The sequence below is a fragment of the Lethenteron reissneri genome, chromosome 23 (assembly GCF_015708825.2).
Source record: "Lethenteron reissneri isolate LAM-NWPU_2019-01 chromosome 23, ASM1570882v1, whole genome shotgun sequence".
Lineage (NCBI taxonomy): Eukaryota > Metazoa > Chordata > Hyperoartia > Petromyzontiformes > Petromyzontidae > Lethenteron > Lethenteron reissneri.
In genome coordinates, this window is record NC_083801.1 from 11,761,902 (window position 1) to 11,774,255 (window position 12,354).

The following is a 12,354-nucleotide window of genomic DNA, read 5'->3' on the forward strand; positions in this document are numbered from 1 at the left end:
GGCTGACTGAATGAGCTGTGATTTCGCAACGTAACACAAATCAAGGCTGTACAAAAATCACCAGTTCGCACGACCTCTCAATGGTCACAAGATGCCGAAACTTAAAGACCTAAAGTGGTGGGGCATGTGTTAAAAAGTACTTGGTATAATACGCTGCTTGGATCATGTTTGGAAATAGTAACGTTATATATGTGTTTAAAAGTGATAGCAAAAGTATCCTTAAATGTGTGTTTTTATGGCTGTTATTTTTTTACTCTTTGGTTCTTTCGGTAAAGTCACGTAGAAAATAAAATCAAATAAATATTTTCTACGTGACTTTACCGAAAGAACCAAAGCTTCGAATCTAGTTTGTTCTTTTTTTGTTCGGCAAACGTACAATATAGGCTTATTAAATGGTAAACCGGTACCCGTTTACAGAATCGATTAGCACTTATGACAGTCAGGAACTGGTAATTGTTTGAATGTTCATGATGAATGCACTGAATGGCCCCCGTGAACGTTCAAACGGCAAAGGCGCGGCTGAAGTCACCACGTGGTAAATTCGTCAACGTTTTTCAGTTGAAAGGCAAAGATGTAACTGTGCAGTTGCCTGCTATGCTCACTCCACTGCTGGCGGAAAGGGCCACCACGAGAGTGATCTCTGCAGGGTACTTGGTCTACTCATCCATGCCTAGCCAGACATCTTGGAAAATATAGGATTACCCACACTTTACCCCACCGCACACGTGGCATTCCGATCAATTAACTTTGGTATGCAATTAGACTTTTGTTAAAATTAGTGTTCGGCACAGATTTGGAACACGTTCCACTACAAGGAATTGTAACGGGTCATGGTGGCAAGTGAGCTTCTCATGTGTTGAAAGAGAGGGGAGTGTAACCACAATTGACCACACACGACCTGCCGATCAGCTACCCCATTATTCCCCTGGGTGTAGACAGATTTAAGAAAATTGCACCAATGTTTCAGAGGATTGCCAGTTTGGCGTGCTCACCATGACAGTTCCCTTTCGTTTCTAAGTTTAAAAGGCAACGGTGTTATTTTTTTATATTTCCAGAGATTTCTGTGCATGCGGGCAATTAAACCGAGAGCTGGTGTTTTTTTAGGTGATTACCGGTAATGCAACAACAATAAAAAAGGATTTTATTCCGATCTACTTTTACAGATCAACATCTATCAGCTTCATGTTTGATTGTTTCACACAGATTAACCTTTTTTTATAGTGGTTTACGAGTTCAGTGGTGCTGTGATTGATATATCCTCAAAGTGGAGAAGCTTCTAATTATACACCCTTTTTTTCACCATTTATTTATTTATTTTAAAAATGCACATGTTCTATTGAATATAAACCTCTTATACGGTGTAAATGAAGCCTGCACAAAAGGTAAAATAAAATCAGCTTTCGAGATGCCTATATGTAATGCCTCGATTGATGCTGGACAGGTTCCTGGAGCATTAAATTTTGTGGGTGAGCAGCGGCGGTCTGTGTGCTCAAAACGCTCTCTCAATTTCGCTCTACCCATGACGTGTGCTCGTAATCACAGGGCCAGCGAAAACTACAATGTGCGGTCAATCTTCCGCACCTCCAGCTTCAAGCTGACAAAGCGTTATTTTCAGGATATTTGTTCTTGCATATTTCTCATCAGATTGTGAAAGCTCCTGGAGCGTAATTCACAATACTTGGCCAAATACGGTGTGATCTAACTGGATGTACAATCGACACCAAGGCTTACTAATCTACAAAACTCATTCGTCAGCATTTGTTTCCGTTGTTTTCTCTTTGCACTCTAGTTCAGATGGCAATTTTTGTCTTGTAAATACCTTACTTCAGTAATTACTGCAGCAGTGCAATAATAATAATACAAAACAGTATTTCAGAACCACGGCGTGAATGGTGAAGCAGTAGCGTGACTTCTAAAAATTAGATTAACATTCGCTGTCAATTCTCACCAATGTGACCTGTATACGCAGGAGCCACCTCAACATGCCCTCCTGCCAAGTGCAATTCTACATACTTTGAATGCAGCACTGACTTCTACCGCTTGCGTGTTGTGTATTTGGTAAGCCAAGTGGCTCTGTCATTCTGATTAATTGTGTTTATGAAGAAACTAGACCTCAGGACTAACCTTTATTTCTGTATACATTTTGACCATTTATTTATTCATTCGTGTGTGGGCTTTTTTTACGTGCGATGTCTTCCATGCATTTTGATCTCCGTAACAGCATGGAATATAGCACAACTGTTAGGCTTCAGGCGATGGCCTTCGTACATGGGTGAATAATGTAAGCTGGGAAATAACCGAGTACAGTCCTGCCACAATCACACGTATACGGTCAATCAGTTTGTAATGGCAATGCTGTGGTGACATTGGGAGCATAAAAGCAGTTTTTTTCTCCATTACCTGTTATATTTTGGACATGACTCATTGTTGTGCAGTTGTATTTTACTGAGAGAGCCATTTCCAAAGCAATGAGAGATGGGAAGGTACAGAACACAGCATCATGAGTTACACACACACACAGTCATTAAGCGAATACAAATTATAAACAGTGGTCAAGTGGTTGCTTTCAAAGGCCATAACAGGCTTGCACCCTTTAAATGTTTATTTCAATTATGTGTTCATTGGCTTGATACGTAATGTTCTCCGCAAAGACGCTTATTATTTTTGTGTTTATATACATATAGTTGTTGTGTCGAACTAAGGCTTATTTCTAAACATCTATAAGTTCACCAGTGTTGGTTTAAATGATGAGACACTGAATATGAAAACTGGTCCAGAGTTTGCGTGTGTTGAGCCAATGCTGCTGAATTAATGCACTACCAGAAAGCAATGTGGCTGATTGGATGTGTTAAGAAAAATACTCTTATCTTTACGTGGAGGAGGGAGAGGCGTGTTCTCTGATTATTACATTTGTTACTGTAGTATACAAGGTCATTACTGTATTTATGTGCAAGCGTGGATGTGTGCTGCTTTCTTTGTGTGGCAGGTGAGAAGTTGTTAATTCTGCTGTTTTGAGAAGTGGCGTAGTTTTCATGTCAATTCGACCATGGAAATAAATAGGCGCATTATCACACATGCATGGATTCATTAAAGCCAAACAATTGCCTGGCATGCAGTAAAACATAAACTTTTAGATTAACAGTTTGTGTAGTTTTTGCGTGAATGTCCGAAGTTCTTATCATAGTTACAGTCATTTTGGTGATTATACATATTTGCCATTTCATTGCGTAGCCATAAAAATCTTACTGTGCAGCTCTTGATTTAATTAATTCATTAAACATGTTGGCATACATATTTATATGTAATGTGCATTTGCTTATGTCTCCGTGTTAAAGCTTGTATAAATGCAATTGGTGAATGTGGTAAAATGTTACCTTTTTGTCAACAGAATGACCATCAAAGGGTTTTACGATGACATTGATCGGTCGACCTGGATACCTTGAAGGGGGTAAACATTTTCTTTGAGAAAACACGGCATTGACTATTGTTTAAGATTATAACCAAGACCTTTTTTTTACCAACAGCAATGCCATTTTAAGTCGGTCGGTGCATTAACATGTCTTCGACATTCGTTGCTCGGGTTACATTACAGCTGACTGTCGCCATCCCGGGATTGGGCCACATGCTAAAATAACCCGAAATAAAATAGTGATGAAACCTGTGTGTAATTTTCAGACCTGAACATGAAGCCTCCGGAGGGGCCAGGGGAGATGGGAAAGGCGGTGTTGATTCCCAAGGAGGAGCACGAGAACATGCGAGAGCTTTTCAAGATCAATCAGTTCAACCTTCTGGCGAGCAAGCGCATCGCTCTCAACAGGAGCCTCCCTGATGTGCGTCTGGAGGGGTGAGTCATTACCATCGTCACACTTAATAGGCACCCTACGTCTGTTTAACGTTACTCTAACTTGGTTTGTAATTGTCCTGTGTATGATCAGTCTGAAAACAATCTGCTCAAACCGATTTACGTTACGGGAAAGGGGTTTTTTTGCATTGATTTATGTTTGAGCAATACATTGCATTTCTCCTGTGACATGGTTGTTTTTGTTGTTTTCTGTGTACTTCATTTAAGGCACTTTTATTTTATTTCTTTTGATTTTGCCATTTTTCTGGCAACAGGTCACTCTTGAAAATGAGACTACCCAGGTCTCTTGTGATCTCACCTGTTTAAACAAACAAACAAACTTGACTTGACAGTTTCTCCATCGTAAACATGTTTAACTCTCAGTGCTTCTCTTTACTTGGAGTTCTTGCCTTGAGTGAACACCCTGGATTAAATTGAACGAGGCCACAATGCCGAGATTATTTCCCCCCGCCCCTCCCCCCTTGTAAGCAGGGTGATCCTGTATATAATCCTTTATTAATACTCAATTGGCATTGCATATAGCAATCCTCACCTCCTACTGGCAGATTAATAACCAGTTGCAGGCCAGGTGCTGAGTCACCGTGTCCCACACAGGGATAGCTAACTACTCGGGGTGGGGGGGATACCCTTTCAGATGTTTGAGAAGTGATGTAAGTCGCATATCGTGATTCAAGCACTCTGAGATCCCCCAGTGTAAATGGTGCCTAGCAAACACAAATACTCATTATTATTATCATCCACGTATACCCCACGAAAATAATAGGAATAAATAAGTGAACTTATTTGTATTTAGTCTTAAAACTTTAATGACTGCAGGAATTCATACTGGTAGGAACCACCTGGTTCCACCAGCCCACAGGGGATTATTGTGTCCGTCCGTCGTGCATCCAAAAATGGGAGGGGTGGGGCTGGGTGGAGAGGAGAGGGTGGGGAGGGGCTGGTAGGGGAGGGGCTGGTGGGGAGTGGAGCGTGGGGAGGGGCTGGGTGGGGAGGGTCAGGCTGGGTGGGGGGTGGGAGGGGTGGGACTGGGTGGGGGGTGGGAGGGGTGGGGCTGTGTGGGGCTGGGTGGGGAGGGGCTGGTCACCCCGTGGTGCCCTTATAAAACTCAACGTTTAACCTACTCTCGTCGGCTTGTGCCCGCCCTCACAGTCGGCCATATTTGCGGAATACACCACGCCGCCATTGACCCTGGCCATTGAACGAGCAACCCAACGTTCCTACCAGCTCCCTCCGCAGGAATGTGTTATTCTTGGTTCTTTCGGTAAAGTCACGTAGATAGAAAACAAAAATCTAAATTAAAAGCAAAAATCCCACGACGTTTCGATCGCAACACAAGCGGTCTTCAGGTGGAGAGAAAAGAGGGGGCAAGCCTCCAAATGTAGCTGCTTTCAGGGCTCCAGAGTGAGTGGGCGGGGGAAAGGGCCGCGCCAGAGACCGGGGGAGAGAGATGGGGGGGGGGGTAGAGATGGGAGGAGGGAGGAATTGCACCTCGGTACACCCATCAGACAATGGGGGGGGGGGGGGGGGAATGGGGCAGAGACAGGGGGAGAGAGAGGGGGTGAAGTAGAGATAGGGGGGTGGGGGTAGAGATGGGAGAAGGAGGATATCTGCCTGAGACATTGCAGCCATTCACTAGTAATGCTATCGCTTCTGTTCTTAACTCAGCTCACCTGGTATTAAAGACATCTCACTGTCCCCAGGTGATTTGCTCGTTAGTTTCGATGTAGTTTCTCTGTTCACCAAAGTTCCTGTGCCCGATACCATTGCAATAATTGAAGATTTGGTCCAACAAGGACTGAATGCTGATGTAACAGCCCCAGTGAGACACTGCCTCACCAATACATACTTCACCTGGAATGGAACATTCTACAAACAAACTGAGGGCATCCCAATGGGTTCTCCCTTATCTCCGGTTGTGGCCATTGTTTTCATGGAAAAATTTGAGACGGATGCCATCCAGGCATCCACTTTACGCCCATTCTTGTGGAAGAGGTACATGGATGACATGTTTGTCATCTGGCCACATTGCCGACCGGCTCTGAAACAATTTCTCAACCACATCAATTCCATACACCCAGCAATCAAATTCACCATGTAGGTAGAAAAGGATTGTATGCTACCGTCTTGGATGTCTTAATCAAAAGGAGACCAGATGGCTCAATGAGCCACTCTGTCTACAGGAAAGTAACCCATACTGACGCCTACCTAAAACCTGATTCCCACCACCGTCTATCCCAGAAGAATTCCCTCATCAAAAGGCTACACCATAGAGCCATCAACCCAACCGTGAGGAAGGAGCCATCTGAAGATCCAATCAAAACCGTCACCTTACCTTACATAGCAGGGATAATCCAAAATATTTCCAAAATCTTGAACAAACACAAGATCCAGATCCGACACAGTGCACAACATTCTTGACCTGATCCTATCTGTGAAAGACAAGATTCCTGACATGCATTATCCCGACGTCTACAAACTATGCTGTACCTGTGGCAGCAGTTACATTGGGGAAACCAAACGACATGTTTCGGACCGTGTTCGTAAACACAAGGCAGATCTAAAACACGGCAGGACCAATCCTTCTGCCGTAGCTGATCATTGCGTTAATGCGGCTGGCTCACATGCAATTGATTTCTTTAAGACGATGGTACTTTGCAAGCCGACTGGCTATCAACAAAGATTCGTTCGCAAAGCCATCCACGACGGTTTTAAACTCAGCAATCATTGGAAAGATGTCATCAACCACTTTGGGTCATATAACTTGAATTTGTGTTTCCTTGTCAACCTCTACCGTCAGCAGTGTGGGTGGGTGTAGCAAGGTACAATGCCCCCCCCCATCTCTACCCCTCCCTCCCCATCTTTCTCCCCCTGTCTCTTGCACAGCCCTTTCCCCCGCCCACTCACTCTGAAACCCTTATAAGCAGCGACATTTGGAGGCTTGCCCCAGCTTTTCTCTCCACCTGATGCAGACCGCTTGTGTTGCGATCGAAACGTCGTGGATTTTTTTGCTTTTAATTTTGATTTTTGTTTTCTATCTACGTGACTTTACCGAAAGAACCAAGAATATTTTAATTGAAAGTCACTCCATGTCATCCATCAATCTCAAAACACATGATGCATATTTTAACAGTCCTGAAATACTTTTTCCCCACCATAGCTGCTCAGATTTGCTTATATGATGCGTAGGCTGAGGTCATTGACATCTTCTGCTTCCTCTTACGTATGACAAATGTGTGCAAGTAATATGTCTAGGTTTAAGTTTGTGAGCCATGTGATAGCTTCTGGAGTAGCACGAATAATTCTATGTCCAGTCCGCCGGAGAGCAGGCATACAATGATGCAATCGTTCACGATACGGTCCATTGTTTGGTTCGGATGGCCGCAGTCACGTATCTAAGAGGGTCATCATAAATCAGTCGTGTATCTATAAATGGATCACCCTGGATATTTATAGTTTTTTACTAACAAGAGAGGAAAATCAAATCAACTAGTCATGGGTACTAAATCAAAATAAAGTGACATGTTCATTACTCAGAAAAAAACACATTTTTTATGTGTTAATTGTGTAGTGTGATTTTCTAAACTTCTGCAGTGCTACAATATACAGCACCAAAAACTAAGATGTTTTAATAGTAACATAACAATAGTATCCAACCCTTAAAAAATGCTTTTCAAAAAATATTAAACATAGCTGCAGTGGAAAAGTCAATAACGGAGTTTTTTTATGGTAGCCTCTGAATTATAGCATCTTCAAAATGTGATGTTTCTTTGGACAGTTCAATGCATTCCCGTTATATATTTCAAACAGACACACAACCTTTATTTCTTACAAATAGGTTTGAGACACATAAATTATATTATCGATATTATTGAAAATATTTTTTTATATAGTGCCTTTCATAGGATCAAGGAATGATGGAAAATAAAGTTGCATGTTTTAAAATAAACATCGGTTATCATTTTACTAAATCTACCAAGTACCGATTTATCTTACCCATGTTGAAAAGCCACCAAAACGCACACCCTCTCGCATCATCATCAGCCATGGTCTATCAACTACTGGATGAAGGCCTCGACATGTCGTCGCCATCTCTCATAGTCGGCTCAATCCTGCACATGAGTAGGTTGCATCCCTCCATCTCTGTGGTGGTCATCCTCTCCGTCAAGGCTCTGCTCTCAGGGTGATCAGGCTTTTGCCGGTGCAGCTTCCAAGCTTTGGAATGCTTTGCCTTTGCAAATAAGACAGAGTCGTGAGATATATTAAGCCTGTCTTGAAAACTTACTTCTTTAAATTGGCCTTCACGCCCTTGTTCTGGACACTTACCCTGGTTCTGTTTATTTCCTGCTTTTCACACATGGGTGCATTGGGATCTACAGATGAAATATGCCTTACAAATGTAAATTATTATTATTGTTCTCTGCTTTGGCTGCCACTTCAACAGTCGCATGCATCAGCGATCGGCCCTTCGAGCAATTGGTCGTGTCCAAGCCCAATTAATTCCCTTAACAGTGAATATGTATTTCATTTGCATTTGCTGTCTGATCTGTGTTCCTTTTTTTTCTTTATTAGCACCACTCCATGCTTCTATGTTGTACTCTTCAGTTTGTATTTAGTTTTGTCAGCATCCATGTTTGTTATCCAAATGTATTCGTGGGTAATGTGTAGTATTCTAAAAGCACTCAATTATTTTGATCATTTTGATCCAGAGCCACTCTTCAGTGACTGCACTCGATATACTTGAGGGGAACTCCATTATTCCGTGATGATATGGGAGGACATTGGATTGCCTCTCCATCTGTCTCTCCGTTTGTTTCTTCACATCTCCGTTTGTCTCCTGAAGTGTATTTTTGCTATTAGCTGCCTTAATTTTGCCTGTAATTAAATTTGACGTTTCTTTGGCAATGTTGTTGAACTGTAACTTGCATCCGTGATCACTTCCCATGTGGACTTTCTTGAGGACATCTCTGACAATCTGAGTTATGTCCATGAGAATGGAGTCCGTTTAATTTCAGATATACAGTGATCTCTCGTTTATCGCGGTTAATGGGGACCGGAACCCCTCGCGATAGGTGAAAATCCGCGAAGTAGGATTGGCCCCCTAGGAATTTCCGTATATGTGTGTGTGGGTACCAGAATGTTTAAAATATGTATATTTATACTTTATATATATATTTTACTTAAATCTATTTAATGATAAAACCTTAATATTATACATTCACTCTCTCTCTCTCTCTCATATGATGCGAATTATGGTGTTCTACACTCACCAATGACAGTAGTATCTGAGAGACATGACTCCAGTAATGACGACGACGACGATGACAATGACGATGACAATGACGACGATGACAGACCTGTGCAGTTCGATGAATGTGATGATGAATGATGATGATGATGGTGTTACTGCACAGGTATAATGATGCCTTTAAATTAGTTCGAAAAATCCGCGATGCACTGAGGCCGCGAAACTTGAACCGCGAAGTGGCGAGGGATTACTGTATATACATTTGCACTCCTACATGTCCTTTCTCTAGACTACTTATTTGAGAAAGATACGTTGATAAACTTCGTCTTCATGATGGCTGTGAACTCTTGGAGACATTCTCTTCTCTTTCCTGTCTCCTTTGCCAGACTCACCAAAAACAATCTCATCTCTTGCATCGAAGTAACCCATTACAACCATGTCGTTTATTTTTCCCATTTATAAGTTGAGTAATTTGTTCATATTTTGCCTACTTTTACATGTCCGTGGCTTGTTGTGGGAGCATATATTTGAAGTACCTTTCATTTGTATTGGTTCGAGAGCCCTTATATTCTCTAGTCAACTCTATCTGAAGTATTGTTGAATTCACAGGAAACTAAAAAGCCTACTTCTTGACAATTGCTGTCATCATTCCTATTATATAAAAGGTCACCACTGGTGAAATATATAAAGTTCTTTGTTTTTCTCTTCACATTACTGAGCCTGACAACGTAGTAATTATTTTTTTTCCTCTCCGATTTGACGAAGATGTGTTCACCAAACAGTGTCTTGTGTGCAACAATGGCCAAATCGAAAAGGTGTATTCATACCAAGTGAATATTAGCATCATCTGCTGATTCACCTAGCTAGGCAATACGATGACTAGTTGATGCAGAGCTGCTGGGGAATTGGGACCATGGTGTAGGCCTGTTAGTCATCTGGTGTGTATGTATGTTGAACTTTATTTTGCACCGTACGTAGCCAACCATGCTAATCGGAGGTGATGAAGAAGGACAACAAACTAAAGACAAAAAGCAACTCTCAACAAATGAGTTTTCAATTCAGATTTAAAAGTGCATAGCTCCAATGGCTTCCTAATATCAGAAGGAAGAGCATTCCAGATGGCCACAGAAGCGCATCTAAAAGTGCGTGTTGCAGTGACTGTCTTTGTTCGATGGTTAGCCAAAAGCCGCTGCGAGGATGCCCGGAGTTTGCGTGATGGTTCCTGCTCCTTGACGAGATCACCAAGGTATTGTGGTTCATTTGTGGCAAGCACTTTGTGCATAATAAGCACGACCTTGTAAACCATCCTGTACCAGGCTGGTTGGCACATGGTGCAGGTTGTTAAAGGGAACACAGTTTTTTTTTTAACTGCAGTAAATGCTTGGTCATGTTCTTTGTGCTTTAAAAAGCTATTTTTTTTTTATTACATGGGCGCTTTGGCCCAAATGCTTCTTAACGTGACATAATCTATTTGGTATTCACAGTATTTATAAAATGCATGCGGTACATTTGCAAACAGGCTTGGTTTTCATCTGTGATATTTTCAAAGCTGATCTTGTTCGATAAAGCGCAACTCACAGAGGTTAGATCACACGATAGTGGGCAGCAGTCAGCGTCTGTTGCTTAAAAAAAAAGTAGGTCAGGTAATTACCGCTTTCGTCAGCCCCCTTTGCATGCAAAATTAACCAGAATCCAATTAGTGTTGATCTATTATTGTGTAAAAACACATATTTCAAATGTGCCTCTTGCTGCTCCGAGAACATGTTGTTATCCAGCCATTCTTTTGTTTTTGTACAGAACATAAACGTGCCGTAGCTGTGTACTTTCATTTATCGGTGCATAACTTTTGCTTTTTAATGAAGTGCTCTTTGCACACAAATGTTGTCGTGGTCATTAAGCTGAACAGCTAGGAAACATTTTAGTTTTAGCCAAAATGTTACAACTATTGGGTGTTAGTGTTGTATATTTCAACCAAAAATTGTGCACTTTAATTAAGGTCTGTTTCTGTAATCATGTTTAGGTGTGCCCCATAAAACCTCGTGATTAAATAAATGCTTGTATGCATACATTAAACACGAGTAGCTCTGGATGTGTATTCAGCATAATTTATTCAGATTTATTAAAGGTCAGTTGTACGGCAAAATGATTTTTTTTTAAAATATACCATTAGCATCCGTTAGCTTATTTCATAAAACCATGAACAAGCCTCCTTGCCCAGTCACACCACAAGTCCTATCCAATGAACGACAGTTTACCTCGGAAGCATAAACACTTGCCATTTCTGCCCCCCACCCCACCGTCACAGCTCATGTGACTTTCTGGAAGCTCCCGTTTACATTTGTTTAAAAGTGTATTTCAATCTTGAATTGAAGCTTTCGTGACTGCAGGAATCCATACTCTTTGGTTCTTTAGGTAAAGTCACGTAGATAGAAAATGAATAGCTCACGACGTTTCGATCGCAACACAAGCGTGTGGTGCTGCATTGAACGTCTTTAGAAGACACACCCTGCACATTCCAGCAGTGTTTGTTTTCTCCCACCACAACACACCTTGCCACGTCGCCGTGACGTGGGAAACAGTGTGCAAATGTGCAAACCGTCGTGGAAACCCGAGCAGTTGCCTGTGCCGAATTTGTGGGCCCCCAATGTTCATTCCCATTGCTTCCCTCCTGCTTGACCCCAGTGGGAGAGGCAGTAGCGCATGACCAACCTTCATGCTTGGAAATCTTGTGCAGTGGTTTGTAGACTCGACGACGGGCCACCCGCACCTCTCACGTTTAGATTACGGGGAAAGCACGGAGCAAAGAGAGGAGACATTGGCAAGTGCAAGTGACACAAAGCGTTGGCAAACCACAACGGGCCAGGAGACTTCCTCGCAGGATCCTTAGACCCGTCGATTCACGCAGGTGAATTCACCAATCCAAACTCATGGTTCAAGGTGTCAGACCACACAGGATGCCTCACAGCCCCCCCCCCCCCTGCACTCGTCCTCTCAAGTGAGTTGTGTTCTCAGCAGAATCAAGGGTTGAAGGTGGATAAGCAAGAGGTTGGTAGACTCCAGGCCAAGGTACAGTCCCGACACAGGGGCTTCAGACCCTCAGAGGGTGAGGAAGGTAATTAAGCAAATTGGGAGGCGGATTTGGATTGGGCCTTCTGTGGCAGGGGCATTTAGTAGTATAGTAATAACAATACTTTTGTTTTATTTTGTGTCATTCATGCTAATAGCATCCCATACCGCTGTTTAAAAG

At 42.3% G+C, this 12,354-nt stretch overlaps 1 protein-coding gene across 1 annotated transcript in view; it reads left to right on the forward strand.

Moving 5' to 3' along the window:
- Nucleotides 1-12,354, forward strand: part of LOC133345983 (polypeptide N-acetylgalactosaminyltransferase 1-like) — a 99,413-nt gene that overhangs the window by 43,679 nt on the left and 43,380 nt on the right. The window contains exon 3 of the mRNA XM_061557195.1: nucleotides 3,676-3,844. Coding sequence (XP_061413179.1) covers nucleotides 3,676-3,844 — 169 coding nt within the window. The remainder of the gene's footprint in view (nucleotides 1-3,675; nucleotides 3,845-12,354) is intronic.